The sequence below is a fragment of the Lissotriton helveticus genome, chromosome 3_1 (assembly GCF_964261635.1).
Source record: "Lissotriton helveticus chromosome 3_1, aLisHel1.1, whole genome shotgun sequence".
Lineage (NCBI taxonomy): Eukaryota > Metazoa > Chordata > Amphibia > Caudata > Salamandridae > Lissotriton > Lissotriton helveticus.
In genome coordinates, this window is record NC_136061.1 from 1,806,435,578 (window position 1) to 1,806,451,035 (window position 15,458).

Below are 15,458 nucleotides of genomic sequence, written 5' to 3' on the forward strand. Positions count from 1 at the left end.
CTGCCCATGGTATCTTAGTTTTAGGTCGAGTATGTACGAGCTTGTCTTTCAGGTTAGGGCCGCATTTAAATGCAAAAAGAGGAGGAGGCAGAGTATTTGATCCAGTATTCAAAATCGACCAATGTTTCCTGACAAGTTTTTGTATTTGATTTGACATTGTGCTATAGGTGTTTACAAAGGTCAGTCTTTGGGTATTCTCTTTTGGTGTTGCTGGTTCAAGAAGTGCTCCCCGATTGTTATTGGCAGCGCGTTTAAGTGATTGTTGCACTCATTTTTTTGGGATACTTTCTTGATTTAAGTTGTTGTTCCAAGGCTTTAGCATGTTCTGAAAAGGCTTCCTTAGTCGAACAGTTCCTTTGGATCCTCAAAAATTGTCCGTATGGAAGGTTGTTTCTAAGAAGTTTTGTTGACTGATAACATCGTTGTGCTAGCGCTTGGCAGATAATTCGTATTGCTGCAAGCAGTTATTTAAAAAAATTGTTTTTGCTGATTGTATTTTAAAACTGTTGTTCTTCTGCCTCATTTGCACGCTGACTCCCCGGTCCACCGCAGCAATTCATGCTGTTTGTTGTGGAGGGAGGAAAAGCGTCCTCACTTCCTGGTTGCTCCACGCAGGGCGGCCATCTCTGGAGGGTGACGCTCTAGTCTCCCCCTTCCCCCTGACTACTTAAGGGCTCAGCGCACTTGCGCACAAATTGTTGACTGATAACATCGTTGTGCTAGCGCTTGGCAGATAATTCGTATTGCTGCAAGCAGTTATTTTAAAAAATTGTTTTTGCTGATTGTATTTTAAAACTGTTGTTCTTCTGCCTCATTTGCACGCTGACTCCCCGGTCCACCGCAGCAATTCATGCTGTTTGTTGTGGAGGGAGGAAAAGCGTCCTGACATCCTGGTTGCTCCACGCCGGGTGGCCATCTTTGGAGGGTGATGCTCTAGTCTCCCCCTTCCCCCTGACTACTTAAGGGCTCAGCGCACTTGCGCACGAATTGTTGACTGATAACATCGTTGTGCTAGCGCTTGGCAGATAATTCGTATTGCTGCAAGCAGTTATTTTACAAAATTGTTTTTGCTGATTGTATTTTAAACTGTTGTTCTTCTGCCTCATTTGCACGCTGACGCCCCGGTCCACCGCAGCAATTCATGCTGTTTGTTGTGGAGGGAGGAAAAGCGTCCTCACTTCCTGGTTGCTCCACGCCGGGCGGCCATCTTTCGAGGGTGATGCTCTAGTCTCCCCCTTCCCCCAATCTACTTACACCCCTGCTCTCTCACGCAGCGGTGACGTGCAGCGGGAGCGCCATAGACGCGCCGAAGAGGCGCCAAAGAGAAGCCAGTCTGCGCCAGTCCGCTTCCAGATGCGCCCAGATCCCTGTCTCTGCCGGGCATCATGGTAAGGACTTGTATTTCATATAGCGCCTCTTCTCTGCAGGCATTAAGACCCACCGTTAACCCTTTATGTCTACACTCGGTCCCCCCGATAAAACCGATGGCCCGTTGCAAAACGTGTAACTGGGATCTGTCCATCTCGAGCACACAGAAACATCCTCCTACGTACAACTGGAAGATGTTCCTTCTAAACTGTAGGTCATTACCGAAACATTGTGCTGAACTAGCCATGTTGATAGAGGAGCTCAACCCTGATGCACTCTTTTTAACGGAGACATGGCTCCAGCTGGAAACTGATCCTACAGTAGTATGGGCTACCCCCCAGGGTTACACCTTAAAGCGACTGGATCGCAAGCTACGTAGAGGTGGAGGGTTGGCCATCATACATAGAGACACTGTTAGATGCTGCGTTACCCCCCCTGCTACACTAGCCTGCGAGAGTTTGCATTTTACTCTCGAGTTCTCCCCTACAACCACTTTTTCAGGTATTTTAGTCTACCGATCACCGGGCCCTCTTAGCAACTTCATCACAGAGGTGACGGATGTCGCTGCTAATCAAGTGCTTACGTCGGCGAATCTCACGCTGCTGGGTGACCTGAATCTGCATCTGGATGACCCCTTGGACGCAGCAGTCAATGGTCTTCGACTTAATCTTCAAGCCATCAATATGCTCCAAAAAGGTTTTCACGCGACGCACATTAAGGGCCATCTTCTAGACCATATTTTTAGTAATCTTGACAGTCTAAGAGTCGAAACACCTATACCTCTGCCTTGGACTGATCACTATTTAGTATCCTTTATATGGTCTACTAACACCCCCCCTATTTCACAAAATAATAACAGGCACTGGGGTAGGAAATGGGCTTCGCTGCCCCTCTCTAAGTGGAAATCGGCTCTCGTCGATCATTTACCTTCGAAGTCGATGAACCCCAGTATAGCCACCTCCAATTATGATAATTGGATTACTAACACCCTGGACCAGGTTCTCCCGAAAGAATCCTTACACTCCATAATACGATCTAAAGTAGCCCCATGGTACTCCCCTGTCCTGAGAACCATGAAACAGTTGTGCCGTAAATTGGAAAGAGCCTGGAGGCGAGAATACTCGCAATCTAAGAAAGCTGAGTATAGAGCTGCCATCAAATTATATAAGAATGAACTGAAAACCGCACAAGCCCAATTCTATGACTCCAAAATCAACTTAGCTGCAAACTCACCCAAAGAAATCTTCAAAATCGCTAAGTCACTAATCTCCCCCCCTACTGAGTGCCTATCTTCGGTCGGCGTGCTTGCCCGATGCAACAACTTAGCAACCTTCTTCTCTCAGAAGATTCAGGCTATTTACTCCTCTTTTCCCACTAGTGCAAAGGATCTGGTCACCGCCGCAGGCACTAAGCCGGACTCTCCTGCTCCCTGTTCGCTCGATGAGTTCTCTCTTTTAGATCTTATCTCATTGGATAAAATACTCTCTAAAGTTACTTCAGGATCTCCTAATGACCCTGCACCCCCGCAGACCCTTCTTAAAGTCAGCGAGGCCATCCGTCCTGTCATCCTAGATGTCCTTAACTCCTCCATCACCTCTAGCTCGGTCCCAGTACAGTGGAAATGTGCGATGGTTAAGGCCCTTCTAAAGAAGCCTACCTTAGACCAGAACAACTTGGCCAATTTTCGCCCTATCTCCCTTCTCCCCTGGATGAGTAAGCTGTTGGAGAGGCACATCAACAACATCCTAGTAGATTATTTGGAATCTAATAATCTGCTATGTGCCTCCCAGACGGGATTGCGCCCCCAACACGGAACCGAAACTGCTTTATTAGCTGTAACGGAAGAAACAAGATCTGTGCTGGACCGGGGAGGGAAAGCAGCCATTATATTATTAGACCTCAGCGCCGCGTTCGACACGGTTAACCATGCCACATTATTACATCGTCTAGTTGGCATGGGCGTGTCGGGCGCGGCCCTGGAATGGCTGACTTCCTTCCTGGACGAGCGCTTCTTCCAGGTGTTTGAGGGCGAAGCAGTATCCGCGAAACATCCACTGAGCTGTGGGGTTCCTCAGGGCTCGGCCCTGAGCCCCACGCTCTTTAATGTCTACATGAGCCCTCTAGCAGGGATAGTCCATCCCTTTGGCGTGCGTATTGTCACCTACGCGGATGATACCCAATTGGTGGTCTCCCTGGATCACACGGAGGGATCATCCAACACCCTGGGGCCCTGTCTGGAGGCTGTAGCCAAGTGGATGCATTCCTCATGTCTCAGACTCAACGGGGAGAAGACAGAGATTATGCTGCTGGGCAATCTCGCACCGACCACTCTGGTTTCCATCTGGCCCACCTGTCTTGGCTCTCCTCCCTCTCCTAAACCCCATATCAAGAGCCTTGGAGTCTGGCTCGACAAAGCACTAGACTTCCCTGTGCAGGCCACACAAAACGGCCTCCACCTGTGTCGGACTTATGAGAATGCTCCGGAAGATACTCCCACTGCTTCCTTTCCAGGCGAGGAGAATCATGGTTCAGGCCTTGATACTCTCTCGCCTGGATTATGGAAACGCGTTATACCTAGGAGCTCCGGTAGCAGTGATCAACAGACTCCAAGTCACACAAAACTGCGCTGCCGGACTTTTGTTTAACATCCCTCGTTGGCAGTCAGCAAGGAAGGCCCTAAAAGAACTCCACTGGCTTCCAATAGCTGCTAGAACACACTTCAAGGCCATGTGTATTGTGCACAAAGCCTTCCACCGAACAGGCCCAGCTATCTTGCTCCCTTTGGTTGTACCTTACACTCCATCGAGAACCCTCCGCTCCAGTGTCCTGCATCTAGCCACCACAACTAAAATCAATAAAGCTCGCTGGGGAGGCCGGGCTTTCTCACATATGGCGGCGAAGATGTGGAACTCTCTCCCGCCGAATATCCGGGAGATTAACAACCGGATGGTTTTCAGGAAAGCGTTGAAAACCCACCTGTTTGTCAAAGCGTGTTAACTACCACGGCCCTCGCCACATTAATCAGTTGAAGCGCTGCGAGGCCTCTGGGTATGTACGCGCTATATAAATATAATTTTTCATTTAATTTCATTAAGAGCCCTGGGATGACAGCTGCCATAGCAAAGCAATGAATTGTGTGCCATTGGTTTTTTATACAGTTCGGACACAAGTCCCATAGGTGTAGCCGATATAAGTAGATCCAAAAAGGCCAGCTGGTTTTTGTTGTGCTCTACTGTGAAGCGCAAAAGTTGTTCCTATTATTCAACCAAAAATCGGAGGAGATCTTCAATACCACCTCGCCATATGACAAAAATGTCGTCAACATAACGCTTCCACATGCGTATCGAATCGCAATGTGGATTGGTAGGTGTCAAAATATGCTCCTGTTCGAAGTGGTGAACATAGAGGTTTGCTAAACTCGGAGCACAAACGCTTCCCATACTGGTACCTGAAGTCTGCAAATAGATCGTATCTTCGAAACGGAAGAAGTTCTCTTTCATAGCAAGACATGCGCAAGCCATGATGAAGTGCACAGGAGTGATTTGTAATCTACTAAGAAGGGCCTCGTTCGCAGAAGCCAGTAAGGCATTACCGTAGTCGAGGCGACCTATAATCAGAGCCTGAACTAGGGTTCTAAGTACTGCGAGGGGCAGCCAAATGAACACTCAGAGCAAAAGGTTCAGGGTATGATAACAGGTCCCGGCAGTGATCATTATTTGGTCTTTCATTGATAGCCGTGCAACCAGCCGGACCCTTAGATTTTTGGCCACCAAGGTTGGATAGGGGGCGGGGCCTAGCAGGAGATCAGGAGGTAAGTGCAGGACCAAATAACAAGATTTCGGTTTTGGCCGCATTTAACTGCAAAAAGTGTTCAGCCATCCAATCAGCTATGGCAGACATGCCTTTAGCAAAATGCTTATCGACTGACTCCATATCCTTATCAAAGGATGGGAGTTATTAAGTATTCCTCTGCGTAAGAGAATAGCATGAAGCCGTACTTTCGGATGACTTTAGCAAGGGGGGCCACATAGATATTAAATAAGGTCGGGCTCAAGCAAGAGCCCTGGGGCACCCCCTTACTAAGCTTCACAGTTCGTGATCGGTAAGGGCCCAGATTGACAGTTTGCGTGCGCTGGTCTAAAAAACTAAAAAGCCATTCAAGCGCCAGCTCCTGCAGACCAGCCTCTCTCAGTCGAAATATCAATTTCTGGTGAGAGACCGAGTCGAAGGCTGCGGTTATGTCCAACAGGTCCAGTTTAATATAGTCCGTAACCCCAATGAGGGTTGTCTCAGTGGAGTAGTTGGATCAAAACCCAGACTGTGAGGAATCAAGGATGCCGTTAGTCTCAAAATAAACCATTAACTGCGTGTTAACTTGGCTCTCCTCCATCTTGCCCATTAGAGGAAGAAGCGAAATGGGATGCTAGTTGGAGAGCACTTTGGCAGGCACCTGATCTTTCTTCTTGATGGGTAGTACTTGAGCGGCCTTCCAATCTAAAGGCACACTGCCTTTATATAGTGACGAGTGTAAGATCTTAGCAATGGGAGCAGCCAAAAAGGGGCTAGAAGGGCAAACTGATGGGCAGGCATAATATCCAAAGGAGATCCAGTTTAAGCCTTTTTTAGCATGGCTTCCACTTGTGAAACATCAATATGTTTAAACTGTTTCAGACATTCTCCTGAGCCTAATCTCGGTACTAATTCAGTAGCACCTGGTCCATATTTTGGAGAAATTGTTTTTAAATCAAGTTGATTTTGTCGTCAAAATATATAGCTAGATTATCACATAAACCCTGAGAAGGGGTGATCAGCTGTGCACATGCTGTAGGATGGGTAAGGGCTTTAAGAATTTTATAAAAAAACGTTTGATGAGTTGCCTGCCTGGTCAAGTTTAGTTATATAATGGTCTTTTACGTGCCCTTTTTAGATTCTTATGATAGATAGTAAGGGTCAGTTTGAATTTAATTTATCTGTCTCCAGCTGGAATGTACACCAAGATTTTTCAAAGTATTTGCACCTGGATTTTTCACTGCGTAGATCATCAGTGTACCATTTGTCATTTTTTTTTCTGGAGTTGCCGAGCTGGTGTGACATAGGCGCCAGCCTATCTATCACCTCAGTCATGGTTTCATTAAAAATCTTAAGTTTTGTGGAGCCATCCATAAGCTCATTAAAAACAGGGGGGGCGTAAATATTTTCGAAAGATTCAGATGTAACTCTGTGCCAACGTCTTTGAGGACCTCTCGCAGAACGTCCCATCATTAAGGGTCTGCAATTGCTCTGAATTTTAAATGGAATCATAAAATGATCTGGCAACATTAGTGGGCAGACAGGATCAGCAACAATAGGAGGAGATGTGGAGAGTATAATATCCAGTGTATGACTGGCTGAGTGTGTAGGCCCAAAATGAATTTTATTTAAGCCTAAAGTGGCCATATCAGCTAGAAAGCTTGCCGCCTCTATGTTCTCCTTATCATCACTGTGAACATTAAAATCTCCAAGTAACAAGAATTGCTTTGATGTAATTATGTAAGGGCTAATTTTTTCCATTATTTTAAAATTAAAATGGTTAACTGGCCTGGGGGGGGGGGGGATAAACAATTGCGCCCATTAAGGTTTCTTGGGGCATTACCTCGATTTTAAATATGCACATTTCCATTGTATTATCTTGAAAAGAGTCAATCATTGTAACTTTCATCACCTCTCTATATATATAATCGCAACCCCTCCACCCACTTTTCCTACTCTATCCAACCTAAGGATGCGGTAGTGTTGTGGGAGGGCAAGGGCAATATCAGGCATGGAGTTGGATTTAAGCCATGTTTCGGTTCCAAAGCCAAGATCTGGGGATTCCGAACAGCAGATCCCAGAGTTCAGTTGCGTGTTTAGGTAGCGACCGCGCATTTGCCATAAACCCCTTCCAAGAGCAAGCCTGTTTTAAGGGATAGGGCCTCGCAAAACTATTGCCAGCCATACCCCTCTCTGTCAAATTATTCCTACTAGCAATGTTGCCTTCTATACCCGGTGGAGTGACAATGCCGGAGAAAGACAGTGTGGGCAAGCGTCAGGACCTTCCAAATTTGCAACTTGATGAGCATGGGGGCAAGATGGTAAACCATGTCCCACCTGAAGAAGTTATGTGGATGTAAAGGTGAGCCTAGGAGCAATATCGACTGGCACACCGGCAGAGTTTCTGGCACCTGGCGCTGTGCTGGCTTGGAAGGGCGCAGTCGGGCTTGCCTTAGACAGGTGTGCGTACGCTGCGCAGCCGTGCAAGCATGATGTTCAAATACCCTGGTATAGTATACGAGGGTATACTATACCACGCATAACAAAATGCATAAAAGATAATAGCATGAGACTGATTTGAGCAGAAAATGCTTCTCAAGGAGACATTTTCTGCATGAGCTCTTCTTCTGTGGCCAAAAATTGCACACACAATTGTTTAGCACGAAATTTCATGAAAAGTCACGAATTTCAAATAAAGCGAAATTTAGGGTGCATTTTACCTAGTTATAGTGCGAGGAAATAATGACTGTAACAAACCTGTTCAGAGATGTCTATGCAGGCAACATTAACACATCATATGTACTGCATTCCATACAACTATACTAACAGGATAGGACACGGCCCATTCTGTTGTCTGTCTATAGTTATATTCTATGGGGAATTACATACAGACACAAAGCGTAGTGTGCAAGATTCGCTTGAGCAATACACCATGTAATATACCACACAGCAGACATCCTACGAGGAAAACCCGACATAAGAAAGATACTTCGCATTCCAACCTGCAGAGCAAAAAAAATTCAACAGCCAGCACATCATTTTACCACAGTAACAATCCAGAATCTAAAAGCATTTCATAGATCTAAAACCTCATTAAGAAAGCACAGCATTCTAGCTGATTCATTTATTTCCAGGACAGCACTGCGTTCACCTCACAGGGCATCTTGGCACTACGCAGATCATTTAAATCTAAGAACGTATCAGCCTAGAACTGGGGCACTGACTGAACTAAAAACTATAGTAACAAACCACAGTGATCAATATTTTATGGGTCAAAATCAATAGTGATAGTCCAAAGCATTCTAAGAGGCAACGACTGCATTAAGAAACCCTGGTACAGAACATTCTGGGATAAAAGCTATCTTAACAAAACACCAGAAGGTTCAATTGCCAGTGTAACAAACCACTTAGCACAGCAACATATAAGGCAATAGTGACAATAACAAATTAAAGCATGCCTCTTCCAAAAGGCAAAGGTTACAGCAGCAGATCCTAGAAGGACAACGTTTGTGCTGTAAAATGTCATAAAATGAACAGATGCTGAGATCCTGATGCTGTAGGTGCTTAATTCATGCAATCTGGAATTCTTTAGGGTGGAACCTGTACAATGTAGAATGTGTGCCGTAGAAGCCTTTTCAGGACAGGAACAATGGAACCCTTCTCACACAGAACCAGGGTTATAAACTTAATATCAAAAAACAAAGGTTCCTGTGGACACTTAATGAAGTAATCTCAATGTATATGGGCACAATGGCAATATATTGGGTTATAGTGATATTGGAGAGAGAAGGAAGCAAATACACCTCTGATTTGTTTTTGAATCAAAAATATTTATATAAGCCTTGAAATGAAATACTGTTACAAAGTAATACATTTAAACATATAGTTCTGAGTGAGAGGTGTCCCAGTGAAAAACGGAACCTAGGAAATTAGTGACATATATGTGAAATATATACCAGGTTTCCAATGCTTCATATAAACGACCATAACATATATATGTACAGTGGACAGTGCTAGATACAGTGATCAGTGTTGGTAAACAAAGGTTCCTTTATGCAACTTGTCGACGGGTTTCGACCCTGTGTGCAGTGTAGGATCTCTTCAGGAACTATGATCATAGGGACACCTATGAGAAGATGAGGGATACTGTCAGTACATGGCTCATTTTAAGCAACTGGTATTATATAGTGGAACTAAGGTTTCGTTTGTATAGTACCTGAAGGGTAATGGACCAGCTCGTGTGGCGGGTTAGCACCTTGCATAGGATAAGAAAAAGATATTTACATGGGTCCCAGCTGGGGGCTACACATGTGAGAAAAACGAGTAAGTAGTATTCCAATAGTAGGGGTTGGAGGCAATGCATAGTATTGCAACTAGAAACAGACCTGGAATTAACCCCAAGTGTGAGGTGAGTGGTGAGCCAGCTATTACGTGAATGAGCACAATGACGGGCTCCACGTATGCGGAGGATGGCAAGATCAAAGAGCTGTCAAGATGGGTCTGTAGATAGGGGGAGCATGTGCATTGGTAATAATATGGGGACACTGGTAGTGGGGTGAACATAATATTAATTAAAAGCTCAGCGCTTCCGAGTTCCAATTCTAAGCTCATGAATGGAAGCAGGCTACTTCCTTTTGACGTCAATCAGGACGACGCCATACTTTTATCATATGGAGGGTGACAATATTCTCACTTCGGTGTCTAAAAGAAGAGGTCAATGCATTGATAATTGTGCACCCGGAGAAAACGTGATTTACCAGCGTGATGACAGCATTCAACTGCAGGGCGTGTGCCCGCTTACCTCTTATGGAGAATAAATCAACTGCAGCCTGTGGCAATCCTTCCAAGTAGCAGGACAGCGTGTGTCCATCTGCTCAGGTACGATGACAAGGGGTCAGGGCTTGCTCTGGATTTATAAAGGCCTGCCTTCCCGCCAAAAGTCTGTGTTCAGACCCGGCCATGGAGTGTTATTCGTGGATGAGATCTGTATTTCTGTTATCAGTAATGAAAACAGAAAACAGACCTCTGCCTGACGTGTGTGTAAAGCCCATCCAAGTTCTTTAAAGGCATGTAATGTGCGTGGATATTAATTATAGATTACGGACATTTAAAACGTGATGAATTGATGATTCAATTGAGTGTGGGGACAGGACGGGTGTCCTAGTTTTAATGCGCGCTTACTTATATCCGATAACCATTGTGTTAAAAGGACAGTGATGTTGTGTGTCGTTTGCATGGTATGTGTGCCTGTGAAAAGTCTTGTCCATAATAGCGCCAAGACAATTTGTGTACCTATTGCCTACGGTGTGCGTTTTGGTGGGTATAACAGGCTCCCCCACTTTGCGCTAGCCCATTGTTTGGTATTGGACGTCAGAACAATTACTCTACATTATTTACTTAGTCAAGAACATGATAAACAGCATTCATAACACATGTGTGATGAGGCATTCAGGGTTAGGTACACAATTGACAATTGTGCATAGAGTGGCTGATTAGGTTGGAATGACAGTGTAACACACCATACAATAAACCATTAATAGGACTTGACATTAGGACACTAAATTGCGTGTTCTAAACATTTTGTTATATCACATGTATGACAATCCGCCCAATGTACAAAACTTTACAGATGTAAATGATAATCATATCATATACAATGCTCATGTAATTCTGTTAATATGTACAATTTAGTCATACTATTTATTGTTTACGACATGCCGAAATGCTCACATTGGATTGTTTCGCTTTCCTTTTTCAACAAATGCTCTATTGGATATGCATTGTAGTGATTGCATGCAGGGTAGTTGGCAGGTATGAACCCATGTTCTAATATCAGGAATATTGTATGCTCAATCTGATTTGTTGGGTAGCATATTTTTGACATTACAGCCTGTTGCAACTCTATTCAAGTATGGCGGAGTTACTACACATTTTGTTACATTACAATACAATACAATACAATACAATGCCCTGCATTTCGGTTTTCTAACCAACCCCAGTGGTGAGGACTATGTGTTATACAACCATTAGTGCTGGCAAGGAGTTAGCTAGGAGTTATGTTCAATATAACCCCCTGTTTCCACTGGCATGCCATTTCCAGTAGTGTACATGACATGTGCGTGTTTTACCCAGCTATAGGTAAATTTACATGTGTGGGAAAAATTAACACAGTGCTGTCTGATTATACAGCTAGTTGAGATCAAATGAGGTTAGTTGCTCAGTGTATTGACAAATCCTCACCACTCCTCCACTGTATTCAATCCCTGCAATATCGAGTCAGCACGTTCTATCCAACGACATTCTAGTCGTTGGAGAATTTGTGTAAGATCTCATCCTCTTTCTGGAATAGAGGCCCTGTCTATGACTTGCCACCTTATGCCATCTGCTGTGTGTTTTGTTTCGTTGAAGTGGCTGACTAATGGGGCGTTGACTACAGAGTCTCTGATGGGGCTACGGTGTTGGCTAATCCTAGCTTTTATCAGTTGCTGTGTCTGTCCAATGTAAGGCAGGGGCAGACTATGCACTATGTTACATTTCATGTGTTGCAATTAGCAATTCCAAGGTTACAGCAGCAGATCCTAGAAGGACAATGTTTGTGCTGTAAAATGTCATTAACAGATGCTAAAATGACACAAACTGCCTGATACTGCAGGTGCTTAATTCATGCGATCTGGAATTTTAAGGGTGGAACCTGTACAATGCAGAATGTGAATGTGTGCCGTAGAAGCCTTTGCAGCTCGGAGGGTTCAGTGCATGGCACTCAGTGTCCCGGCTCTTCCTTCCTCAGGTGTGCAGACGAAAACCCGGTTCCCACTACAGTGGACTCCAATGGTGAGTCGCTAGAAGTTAGGTTCAGCGTCGATATGTTCATCTTCCAAAGCGCTACTACACTGCACCTCTTCTGTGACGTACAGCTTTGTCTCCGGGCAGGAGCAGGGAGCTGCACCGCGGTGAGTACTTGAATTTGGGCCCAGGTGTTCTTCCCCTGTTGACCTCTGTGGTGTCTGCATTTGTTCTTCTGTGTATAGTTTGGAGTGATATAAAATTTTGCATGCCACATAATTGCCTTCTTATGCCTTTATTATGAGGGGTAGGTAAAGTGAGATCCCTGCGCAGACAGAAGTTCCACACTATTCACCAGAACTGTAGTAAATAATGCTAGTTATTATTTCTTATCCTATCTAGCCTGAGCTCTTTTTGCAGTTTTATGAAACGCAAAGTTGGCCCATAGTCATTGAAGTGATTTACATGAGCGCCAGTTGCATTCCACAAGGTCACAGAGAGTAAGTGATTTGCCCAGAAACACAAGATGTTGAGCTGACACTGTTATTCAAACCTTGCTCCTAAATCTGCAGCTTCGGCCGTAACGCCACATTGTTTCCCTCTGGCTGATAGGTGAATGTAGGTGTAGGACTTCTGCTGAAGCATAGATCAGTATATGGAAGAAAACCTGCTGGAAAGGGTAAAGTACAGGAACAGCATTGACTAAGGGCCTCATTACGATGGCGGTGGGACCACCACCATCAAGACATCAGTGGTGGTCTCACCGCCATCGGACCACGCAAGACCATCCACCGCAATAGGATGGCGGGCAGATGGTCGGCGGGTGTAGAGACCGTCCACACTAATCCGATGGGCTCAAGGAGCCTGTCGGACCGTCGGACGGACTGTAATCCCAACAATGGTGGCGGTGCCTGCTCAGGCATCACCGTAGGGATTACAATTTCAGTTTCCGCCGGCCGTCTCATGGCGGTTAACCCCTTGGACACGGTGCGGGAAAAATAAACGGCGTGAGGGATTCAGATGTCTCCCGGCCGTCGTGCGCACAAGTCCACTGTGACTCATGACGGCCGGGAGCCGTCATGAGCATACAAGGGGTTAACCTGCCATGAAAAGGCAGGCGGAAAGTGACTTGGGGCCCTAGTGGGCTGCCCTTCGCCCCTGGAACTCCGATGTAGGCACTGGGGGATAGGTGCCCCCCCACATATCCCCGCACTAAGTGACAATCATCATGCGGTGCCTGCCACATGGTGCAGGGATATGTCAGATGTGGGGGGTTTTGTATAGCGGCATGTCCTACAGCACACGCAGTAATACACAGAATACACATTGCGACCACCTTGGAGGCGGTCGCATCCGACTATCGATTGCTGGACTGCCGACAGCTAGTTGGGCGGTCCCGTTCCCGACAGGATGGCGGTTGGACAAAAGTCTGACTGCCATCATAATGAGGCCCTAAATGTATGAATGGATGGGTTGGAACGCATACAGTGCAGGCCTAGCAATATATCAACAGTGCGAGATGAGAGAAGAAAAGTTCACAATCATGTACAAAACGAGAGGCAGGGGAGTCCCCGTCATTAATTGGCACGGAGACTGCAAGTGTTGTGGAGTTCATCAGGTCTCGGCTAGATAGCACATACATTATCTCGAAGAGACATGTTGCATATACCTTCAGCCTGCCCATAGGCTTCCCATTTGCTGTTTCCATCATAGCTCTCATATTCTTTCTCCCCATGTGTCCATGGCATGCATTTGTCATGCCTTCTCCTGTGGTTAGCCCTCCCCAAGAACAAGGACCAATTACACTATCCCTCCACTGCTTCAATTTTAGGATCTGTTTCAGGAACTGCCTCTTTCTTTTTTACCCCAGATATTGTCATGGCCCTTCCCCCTGGCTATCGTATCAGTAAACAAAATTGGTGGGCAAGATAGGAAGCGGTATCACCATTATCTATAAAGAAGAGTGTAGATGCTCCACTACACGCCTTGCAATCATTAACTGTGACATTTTGCAATTTAGAGTCACATTTTCTCCCACAAATTCATTTTACGGAATTCTTATCTACAAGTTTCCAGGGCCGTGCAGCACATTTATAGATGTACTCCCTGACTCCATAGCCAGCATAATTGTGGGAAAAGGATTCATCACCACACTTGGCGATTTTAACATACATATAGATGAACCCAATAACCAATCCACCAAGAGACTTCTACACGATCTAGAGGCTATGCAAATTATCCAATTAGTTAGCTCCGCCACACATGAGAAAGGGCATATTCTCGATCCCATCTTTTCCAATGACCCAAAGATCCAGGTGAATACACCTATGCCAGTTCCTTGGCCAGACCACTATTTTATCCCTTTTTCATTTACAAAAACATCTATATGAATATCTCCTAACTCCATCATGAATCCAGACAGAAGCTGGCCCAGGCTTACATTGGAAAGATAGGTTAAGACCCTAGAGTCCTCCACTCCCATCCCAATAGACAACCCAGATGAGGCCGACACGCTTTGGTACATTGGCTCAACCAAGCGTAGGACCAATGTATTCAGAAAGCTAGACCAAGGGCTCAATGTAATACCAAAAGAGCCCCTTGGTTTATTAGTCATTTAACTTCCCTGAAAAAGTACTGTAAGAAACTTGAAAGGAAGTGGAGGAAGTTCTATGCCCGTCCAAAAAATCTAGTACAAGGGTGCCATCAGACACTATCATAATGAAATTAAGCAAGCCCAGGCCAAGCACTTTGAGGAGGGAATCAACATGGTGACCAACTCCCCCAGGGAACTATTTAAGATTGTCAAATCCCTGACAATGACGGAGCAAGGCAACTCTCTTCATCAATTCACGAAGGACAGATGTAACAAGTTAGCTGCATAAAAAAAAAAAAATAGAAAACATCTACAACGCAATGCAAGGGAAGTCTCCTGGCGGACAGGAATCACGGCAGTGTAATTCCCATGGATCAGATCCATATCAAGGAGCTGACCACACAGGGTTGGCAGCCGCACCTCTTTTAGATCACTTTACTGCCCTGAATAAGGAAAACACTAGGCTCCTCTTGTGCAAAATTAATTCAGGCTCTCTCCAAGATCCTGCACGCCACGTATATCTTACTCCAGGGTGGGGGCTCTGTTCTCTCCACCACAGCAGAGCTCCTCTCATTATCCTTTGAAACTGGGATAGTACCAAAGAAGTGGAAACACGCAATTGTGAGGCCCTTGTTGAAGAAGTCCCACCTAGATCAAGGCGTACTGGGGAACTTTCACCCTATCTCGTTGTTACTCATCTTGGGAAAATTAGAGGAAAGCAGACTAACATTCTACACAAGACTCAGATGGGTTCCGACCACAACACAGTACAGAATCAGCTCTTCTAGTGGTCATGAGGAGCTTAAAGGGATACTAGATCAAAGCACTTCAGTCGCAATCTTACTTCAAGACCTAAGTGCTGCTTTTAATACTGTGGATTCCTTCACCCTGATACATAGGCTGACGGGGGTAGGCATCCAGGACA

General features: G+C 45.4%; 1 protein-coding gene across 1 annotated transcript in view; it reads left to right on the forward strand.

Moving 5' to 3' along the window:
- The window catches only part of LOC144824323 (pancreatic secretory granule membrane major glycoprotein GP2-like), a 253,778-nt gene that overhangs the window by 169,023 nt on the left and 69,297 nt on the right, over positions 1-15,458 (forward strand). Inside the window, exon 7 of the mRNA XM_078683441.1 lies at positions 11,945-12,107. Within this exon, the coding sequence (XP_078539567.1) occupies positions 11,945-12,107 (163 nt within the window). The remainder of the gene's footprint in view (positions 1-11,944; positions 12,108-15,458) is intronic.